The 10,084-nt window shown below is 33.0% G+C and overlaps 1 protein-coding gene across 1 annotated transcript; it reads left to right on the forward strand.

Annotated features, from left to right (window-relative positions):
- The first annotated feature begins 3,899 nt into the window (after nt 1-3,899).
- Nucleotides 3,900-9,330, forward strand: LOC148612306 (uncharacterized). Its single transcript, XM_088593616.1, has 3 exons — nt 3,900-4,058; nt 7,470-7,591; nt 9,112-9,330. The coding sequence occupies exons 1-3, from the start codon at nt 4,044-4,046 to the stop codon at nt 9,206-9,208; spliced, it is 234 nt and encodes a 77-aa protein (XP_088449742.1). The 5' UTR covers nt 3,900-4,043; the 3' UTR covers nt 9,209-9,330.
- The last annotated feature ends 754 nt before the right edge of the window (nt 9,331-10,084 follow it).

Below are 10,084 nucleotides of genomic sequence, written 5' to 3' on the forward strand. Positions count from 1 at the left end.
TTTTTTATTTTAGAATATTTTCAATATACATTTTTTGTAAACATTGATGGAAAAAGTTCAAAGATTGAAAATTATTAACTCGCTCTTGACAAAAGAGGTATTTTCTGCATATTACATGTTTCTAGACATCATGCACCGGTCCCTTCATTAAGGAAGATGGAATTGATTTGAATCGATTTTTAATGGGCAACTCGGCGGGTGTTTCTAGAAAAGCAGAGGACGCTTACCCTACCGGTGCACCTGGTCCATGCTCCCAGTTTTTAGTGGAGTCCGAGTTGCTCATTTACTTTTGTTACTTTGTATGTATGATTTTAGTTACTTTATGTTCTTTGTTGTGTATGTCTGTTTTCCATGTCTGGTCTTTGTCCCTGGATTACATTCTTTTGATTACCGCTATAACCTTCGTTCCCTTGATTACTCTTTCTGTTTCAAGACTATAATTCAAAAATCCGTGCAGCAATTGAAATGAAAATTTGGTGAATTGCGTGCAAAATGTGGATAGAAATGAGCAAATATATACTCTGAAACCCTTACAGTGTTTATCATAATTACATAAGAGCTACAAATAACAATAATGATTCAGAAAGAACTTATAGAACTATGTCTCCTGAAATTTGAACACCTCCTTTTTTACCCCCTGTCAGATGTGTTTACATCTAGATTTAATGCGACTAACATGCACACTGTGAAGCAAGAGAAATGAAAGTTTGATAGTGAATGGAGGACTTTAAGGATCGTGAACCACTTATTAGGAGATTTTCAGTTCATTTTTGTTACCTTTTCAACTAAAACTTACAACTGCAACTTTTACAATCATATTTTGATAAACTGCAAAAGACACATTTTATAAGGATTTCCCAAGATTTGCAGCTATCAAAGAACAACAATCTATTTCTTATCGAGGATTAACATTAAAGATGTATCTGATACCTCTTTTTGTTTTTATTTTGATAAACTGTATAAAAATGACCGAATTATACCTACATTGATCGTGAAAGTGGTGGTTAAGATTTTTTAAAATAGTGAATCATTTACTTGATTTAGTGTGCAACTACAAAAACTATATTATTGTCAAAACAACACTTAATTGATAGTTCACATGATTATTTTCCCAAACGAAGTTTTTGTTCAATTTCAGTTTCTTCTTCTTCTTTTTATTATTATCATTATTTTTCTCCACAAAGGATTTCAGAAACGACAAAATAGAACAGAACTGCAACGTTGGTGCAAAGATCGGGCATTATCTGTCTGACATTGTGCAATGTCATATCAAACAGTGGCCGCCATTTATTAAGACAAAAAAAAATAGGGAAAATCGTAATATTAATTTTAATATTTTGTTAAAAACTAGGTCACTGCAAGAGCTTCTGATCGGCCATATTATAAAAAAATAAAATGGTCAACATTCAAAGATGGTCATCAGTCGAAAATTTAAAAAAAATATATAAAAATCACATTTTTTTTTAAATCAAGGAGCCGTAGCAAATGATATTCGGAGATCTCGTGGGAATGGGAACGTTTGGATAACACCTGTGTTGGTATCCAACTCAATTTCTAGTTTGAGGAATTCATGGGTCTTGAATGAACGGCGAAGAAAACCTAACACCACAAGGCAGGCTGCATCTGGCCCCAAAACAGCATTTTACACAGGTACAGCGAATTTTTTTTTGCCCACGTATACTCCAGCAACATAAAAGAAAACTGAAATTGAATATGAAACAAAATATACTGAGACCAGAAATTCCTGACTTGGGACAGGCGCTAAAATTGCGACGGGGTGAAAGAACTTTGGCGTGATTAATCCTCGCCTTTTGAATCTGGCCACTGTGGAAACAATATCACACAGTTAAACACACCTAAAAATCACCACAAAATGTCTGAGTCCCTTGTTAAAACAGAAATAAAGAAACTGATTATATATCGTTACACAAATACACAACCAAGAGACTATCCTTATCGTATGTAATATCAATCCCAATTCTTTCCATGCGGGGTTGAGAACCTTCATAAGTCATACAATTATACAGGACACAACCCATGTCATGCCGAAAACTGCTTTCACACGTAAAGTATGTTAGTCTCTATTTTAAGACATTATCGACGAATCAATATCAATCTTATACGACTTGACAACAATATCATAACTATATGCCTTACGAATTAGCCTATTGAATGGTATAGTCAACTTGGGTATTAAGCTTTCCGCGCTTTAATTTGTGAAGAATATTACCATAAGATATAGAGTAGGAGATACCTGCACAAATTAGAATCTAATTGTTTACAAGTAAATTTGTATTTGAGATTGTATTCCTTGTTTTGTGAATGTTTTCTCGAGCTTGTGAAATCGAAAACCTTGATATAGTAATTTTTCGGTTATATACGATTTAAAATCCAGAACGAGCAAATCGAACCAATTGTGATATGTAAACACAATATGGTGGTAAGAAGGGGACGTCACTTTCTAAAATCCATGCCTTTCAACGTAAATTTTTTTGTATCAAGAAACGGGCATTCTTATATCAATATTTTCTGAAATCAAAGAAAGTTCTGCGGGATACATACATATATCTTTAGTATAGATATTGAAGTTGTCGTTGTTAAGAGTCAATTAAATTTCGTGCAAATATCTGAAGGTGTTACCAGGTGTTATCTGGAAGAGTCTTTAATTATTTATTCTAGCCATAAATTGTGATTCGTAACAATGCAGGAAGTCCACAATAAGTGGTGCACGATTGGTCCCTTTTGGAATTCTCTTTCCACGGTATCGCTAAAGAGAACGAAATTAAATGATGTCCTTCAGGAACTCGATCGAGTGCTGTAATAATCTCACAAGAAGTCCAGTTAACGTACTTTTTTTTGTTACTAAATATGATCTTACAGAGTTCGAACAAATATATTCACATCCTTATGATTCAAAGGGCCATTTGATAAGAGATGCGATTTTTCGTTTTATGAAATTATGTGGAAATGTAATGAAAAAAAGATAGAACAATCAAAACTTTGAACAGATTCGAAAGATCCACAATAGCATGTAATTTATCAAGCACTTCAAGCAAATTAATCTTGGTTACAATAATTGATAATTAGACTTGTATAGTATCGAGCGCACTTTCATTTTCACTCTTCTTTGTTCTTTCGAAATTCAGAACTGTGACAGTAATAATTTCGACAGAGAATATACGTTAAGTGTAAGTATTTGTAAGAATCAGGCAAAACGGGAAAAATCAGAAACATGCATGTCAAAAAACCGACCAATCTGATCATAAAGTAATGTCACTCAAGGATACTTTTCTATATGAAAAGACCATTATTTGATCTCTGCGTCACTGGCTTTTCCCAGAAATTTTTCAATAGAATCTGAGAAAAATGAGGTTTTCGACAGAGTTATCCGCCCATCGTTATCGTTTTCAGTGCATTCCAATGAAATTGTAACTCAACGGTCCAGCATGCTATGGGAAATTTTGTCTGTTTGTCTTGATTCTGATCGTGCAAATATTTAAATTACACTATCAAAATGATGTTTTTTATGCCATGTCTCACCCTCTGTCCGATTCTTACAGGGACTGACATTTAAGTAACCGCAGATGAAAAAAAAATGTGTGAACAACAAAATATAATATATTTACGGTGAGAAAACCCTGCAAGGAAGTTATTCATACAGTAAAACCTATTTAAACCAAATCTCTTTGTTACTAAAGAAATTGGGTTAGGAGGGTATTCGATTGATAGATACATGTTCAAAATGTACTGAATTTCAACTAAATCGATGGACTTCAGAAGACGTCTGGTTTGAACAGGTGATCAGTTTATTCGGGGTTCCGTTTAGATAAATTTCACTGTATCAGGAAGCCATAAACTATTTAAATTATTGGAATAATTCCTATTAAGATTAAAGCCCTTTCATATGGACTGGGTTATAGTAAAAGTCACCGGGGCTGTTGAACTAATTTGAAAATCCCGCCTATCTTATAAATTTACAGATTAATCTTACGTAGCATCTTGGGACCGTGTGCAAAGGTTTAGGTACCATCCATCAACTCAAGATGCCTCCAAAATTTGTGAGTACAAATACTTTGTAACTTAACCGAAATCTTTTTTTTTTCGTTACAGAATTTAAATTTCCGTATCATGTCGATAATCTTTAAGATTTTTTCCGTCAAAAATATTTCCTCTTAGTTTCCTAAATATTTTGACATTTATGTATCAAATATACACATGTAGTTTTAAGTAGATTGTATCTTACTATTTGCATAATAAAGAGGCTTTCCTGAGGTTAATGTGCTCTTACATACCAGGATATATTTACTGTATATATTTATGTTATATGGATTGACCCGGGACGCCAACTATCCTCACCTGTATATTTACTCAGATATTTCATAGTGATGTAAATATTGATCTGTAATGTCATTCAGAATGTCTATTGATTCACATGTACTTTTATATATTTATTTTTTATGAACTGTTTAAACAATATCTTTAAATTTATCTTGGGTGGAAAGACAAAGAAGATTTAATACTTAAATTTTGATAATTGCAGTGTGCAAGTGAGACCTACTATCTGTTTACCTTTTCACTTTATTCCACGGAAGCTGCGTAGAACAATCAATTCATTCCATACTACTTGATATCATAGTTGTTACATGATTTATGTTTTTTATAGGTACAGAGATGGATAAAAATGGGATCTAGGTTATACTATTTGCTAATTTTTTGTCAAAATTATCTCACACTTTATTACTAATTTTCCAACAAAAGGGGGGGGGGTCCAACTTTGTATTATTTTATGTTAATTAATAACTCAGTATTAAGGTCGAAGTGCATAATTTACATGGACGGGACAGGGGCGGATCCAGACACTTTGAAAAGGGGTATGCCAGCCTGGGTTCCTCATAAAAAGGGGGTGTATTATTTGCCATTTTTTGTTACTTTTACCCTTGAAAGTTAAATGACAAATTTCCAAGGGGTGTCAACCTCCTGCAGCCAACTCTAGATCTTCCATTGACGGGAATACGAAAATATATGGTACATAAAGGGGTATATAGTGTAATTGCATGGAGTCGCAAAGATTAGTTATTAATACATAACACCAACAATACTGTGCACAAATAATTAAATTAGTTAACATGTTAATTATAATTGAATTATTTAACCGATATATTAAGTTGGATAAGTTTATCTTTAATAACCTTTATCTTAAGAAAACATGCACGCGGTTCTCAAATTTCCCACAAGGGATTTTCTATAAAAAAAAAAAGAACTTTCCGCATAGATTAATCCACGTGGATTAATCTTATATGACAACCAATATGACCGCGTATTTTTATATAAATGAGGAAGGTGTAGCCTTCATTTAGAAAATTTGATTATAGGGAGGAAATGCATTTGCGATGAATCATTCATCCTGAATGTAAAATTTATAGATTAAACAAGAATGAATAAAGAGATCTTCTCATGAGTAGATTTACGTGCAAGTGGTTCTTTTCAAATTTAATTCATGGAATTTTGTGTTAGGTTACGTCATTTGGATTTATTGAACTAAATTGATAGATTGAATATGTGTATTTTTTAAATTTTAACATATTTCCAACTGTCCCCTTGGTAACCCCATATTCTTGTTTTCTACTACATGGTACTTGATTACGTCAAAGGGTAACTGATGTTTCTCTATTTGTTTTGGAATCTATAGATAGCAAATAATATTTGGCAGTTTAGTTTCCATGGAAACACACTCCTACAACAAAAACTCTTGAAAGTTAATGACACCCAATGTAATTGTCTAGAAAAAGTCTTCATAATATCTTATACTAATTGTGCAAAAAATTATTAGTTACATAGCTGTATAGCACAATTGAAGATCTGAATCTTGAAACAATCAATAAATTGGTTAAAATTTTTTGCTTAATGGTGTAAGAAAATGTCGTTACCGCGTGTAAGAATTGCCAGATCCCCCTAAAAATATTAAACTGATTACCAAATTACAATAATACGGCCACAGTTCATTGACACCTGCAACTGTCTATTTCAGCACACCAAGTATATCAACGTCGTATTCCAAATGTATTTTGGCACATAATCGAGTAAATGGATAATTGATCAGTTGTACATTACATTGCATCTTATAAACATACATAGATTTCGTCTCATTGTCGAATAAACACAGACTAAACATTGCAGTAAAACTTACAAGATAACTTTATTACCTACAATTTTATACATGTATATATATAATTAATGTTTCTTTCTTCTGAGGCGAATTTGATTCGTACTTAAATATCTATTTTGTGTGTTCGTCCGTCTGTCAATTTTTTTTTCATAAAGGGCCCTTTCTTTTGGAACATTTGTTTTAATGGCTTAATTTATTCTATGACGTCTATCAAATATGATATACCAAAATTGCTTTTCACAATCTTGTATATGAAACGCGTCTGACATGCCACTTTATTAGACAATAAATCTTTATATAATTTTTGACGATTTTCATATTTTCAGCATTGCATTAAGTACCATTCTACGTAAGACTAAGGCAATGGGTGGCACATTATTATTCTAAATATGTTTTTTTTGCCTAAAATATATAATATTCAATACAGCAAGAAGAAAACAACCATAAAGCTATTTAAATTTATACTGAAGCATCTGTGTTGTAGATATTATTTTTACTGCTTATATAGGGAAGAAATGCGGGAAAATTTTCCTGCCAATTTTCCGTGGTGCATTTCAATTCAATCGGATGTATCAATATATAAAGGCAACTTTTATATATATACTAACACTTGATGCTTATTTTCTGACGGTAAAAAATATCTTAGTGTTTTTTTCTTCTCGTGCCACACCTTATGCAAAAGAGAAGTACATTAGTAGCGGTCTTCATTCAAATCAGACGGTATGTGATTCATGCGTGTCAAAAACCCACCGAATTCACTTATTTCTAATTAAGAAAAACTTTCTTTCAGATCTCATGGCCAGTATTAGATTTTGGATCAAGGGGGAGAGTGTAGGGGGTTGGCACCCCTCCTTTTTATTGGAAACTGTCATTTTCATGAGCAAAATTTGCAAGAAATGGTTAAAAATGTCCTAGCACTCCCTTTTTCTAAGGAAACTCGACAGGCACCCTCCTTTTCAAAGTGTCTGGGATCCGCCCCTGCAAGAGTTCTCGTCTTAAATAAATTGCTTTGGTTTAGTTGATTTTAGTACCAGAAAAAAATACAGTTCTGAATTCAGGATACATATAGTAACATGAAAATATAGTATCTAAAGACCGGAAAACATATTTGTTTGGTGTGTTTTTTCTACACCATGAATCACCTCTACAATAGGCAATGTCTTGATTTTATACGAACTGGTACCTAAAAAAACAGAACGATACCACTACGATGAACTTTCATTTTCTGAATTATTTAAAATCGTAGTTTATTCATATTATTGTTTAGTCCTTACTCATCTTAAGTTGAATCATTTTTTTACAGGGTGGAGCAGAAAAATGTGAGATCTGTCAGAAGTCTGTGTATGCAGCTGAGAGAATAGAGGCTGGAAACAAACCATATCATAAATTATGTTTCAAGTGTAGTGACTGTAAATTGTCTTTAAAGTAAGATTAATCTTAGATTTATTTAAGAATAATGACCTTTTTTTCATTGTAAATGTTCCCATGTTGGCCCAAAATTAGATAAGAGGATTTAGTGTAAGTCTCTGTAAGATTCAGGCAAATTGGGAACATGTCAAAAACCCAAACGGTCTGACAATATCATTTCACAGAAGGATGATTTCTCTATTTGAAAGTACCATAAGTATTTTAGATTTATCTTTAAGGAAAAATGGCTTTATACTCTTTAATGTCCATGATGTTGGGTCAAAATTGGATTAAGAGGATTAACTGCAACTACGCAAGGATATTTTGCACCAGTGCTGTAAAATGCATTGATGTATAAACTTTATTTAGAAGTAAGTTTAAAAGAGAATGAATATGGTGACAACAACATCACCAGGATGAAACATGTCAGCTCAAGGTCACCAATGTGTCTTCAATGAAGGACAAGGAAACCCTCACACCACTCGACAGGCTGCAGCTGGCCCAAAAATAACATTATACACAGGTACAGCGAAATAGTTGCCCTTATATACTCCAGCAGCATAAAGTAAACTGAAAGTGAAATTGGAACAAGACATATGGAGGCCAGAAATTCCGGTCTTGGAACAGGCGCTTGCCCATTTTCCTTCAATCTGATTTCAAAATAAAAATATTGTGTATTGATTTCTTGGTTGGGTTGACCAAGATAAAACTTTGGCTAAATTCTTTATGATTATAATATCTATTCAAACTATATATAATCCAAAGATGTTTGAAGGATATATAAAGGAATAATCCTGTTTGTCCATTTTTCTTGTCCACATATCTGACTTGTATGCATACATGTAACTCCTTAACCGCTCAAGGGATTTTTTTTTCTATAGAAAGGTTGGACATTATAATTATGTACATGAAGTAATATATTTATTATCAGAGTTATGGGAATGAATCTAGACTACAAGTCCCTCTCTTAATATTTACATGTAAGAATATATGAAAAGTTCAATGATTGCATGTATCACTCTGATAGCAAATCTTCTCATTGTTGTGGGAAAGAGGAATTAGTATTGGTGTTATCAAAGAGGTTAATTACCAAGGTTCTGTTTCATATATATAATAAAGAAGGACTTGCAACAAGTCTAGAATGAATCCAACTTACAACTTTATAAACACAACTCCTAAACGGTTCAGTGGATTATGATGAAATCTAATAGGAAGTTAAGACATTATAGAAAGATGTGCATGAAGGGATATAATGCTTGTCAAAAGCCTGAAAAGGGGATTATTCAACTTTAGGGTTAAATTGAAGTTGATATTTTCATGTAACTTCTCAGCAAATGTCTTTGTGAACTTGCTTATGGTTCTTTTTTCCAACTGCTCCTAACTTCTTCATAGAAAAGAAATTCTATTCCAAATTTAATCCAAGCTCTCTCCAAATAAAAAAAAAATTGTATTATTAGCAGTTGATGACCACAGATTTTCACATACTTTAAAAGTAGACAAACTGGAACTACCTTCAACTTAATGTTTTCACATTTCAGTTTGAACAACTACAAACAAGCCCATGGTGTCCTGTACTGTAATAAACATTACCAAAAAGAAGTGGTTGCCAAGAACACACAGACGCCTGTATTGTAGCCAAGCTGGTGATATGCTCTGAATTATACTAAGCACATTGATTTTATCTGAGACTTATTTTAAAGCGTGCTATTTAGTTATTAGTGTATATTTATTTTGTTTTCAATAAATATTATAAAATACTCCATGAGTATTTAATTCCCAATTTGGAAAAGAAGGCAAGTCTGTCCACTGGCAATATGGTGGCCATATCAACCCCTTTTTATTCGACTGTAGTCAGACCCCGATTGATTTTGAGGGTTAAGAGTTAAACCTTTTTTTAAATAAGGGCCAAAAAGGGGCCCAAAACAAGCACTTTCCTTATGTCCAGACAATAACTTGAGTAAAAATGAATGGATCTCGTATAAATTTAACCACAATGTGCCTACCACAAAAGGAAGACCATGGTTAATATTTGGGGTTGTAAGTAGAGCCAAGTATGAATTAGGGACCACAAAAGGCCAGCAACTACAAGGTGTCATACCCCCAAAGGAAGGTTGAGACTAATTTGAGGTTTTAACTGGATCCAATTTGGAATAAAAGCCAAAAGTTGACCACTTCAATTCTGGTTGTAATCAAAATTCAAAGCTGTATCCAGTTTAAATGGTGTGTCGATATTCGCCCCAACTGTTCAGGGTTTGACCTCTGTGGTTGTATCAAGCTAGGGCTGGTGAAGCATTTTATTGGATAATATTTTCCAAATTTGAATTATAACATCCCGGTAACATTTAAATTTCACAGTTTACCAAACAAACATCCCTGAACAAAGCAATGGTAAATGCTTGGTTGTTTACTATTTTAAAGGAAAGTTTTCTTCTATATGACCAGGATAAACCCATCAGTGAAAATAATCTCAGAAGTATAACTAAGGACAAAATAAAGTGGATGCTTACAATG

This window comes from Perna viridis, chromosome 7, assembly GCF_037379345.1.
Source record: "Perna viridis isolate PV_CMFRI_1.1 ecotype Kerala chromosome 7, ASM3737934v1, whole genome shotgun sequence".
NCBI classification, from domain to species: domain Eukaryota; kingdom Metazoa; phylum Mollusca; class Bivalvia; order Mytilida; family Mytilidae; genus Perna; species Perna viridis.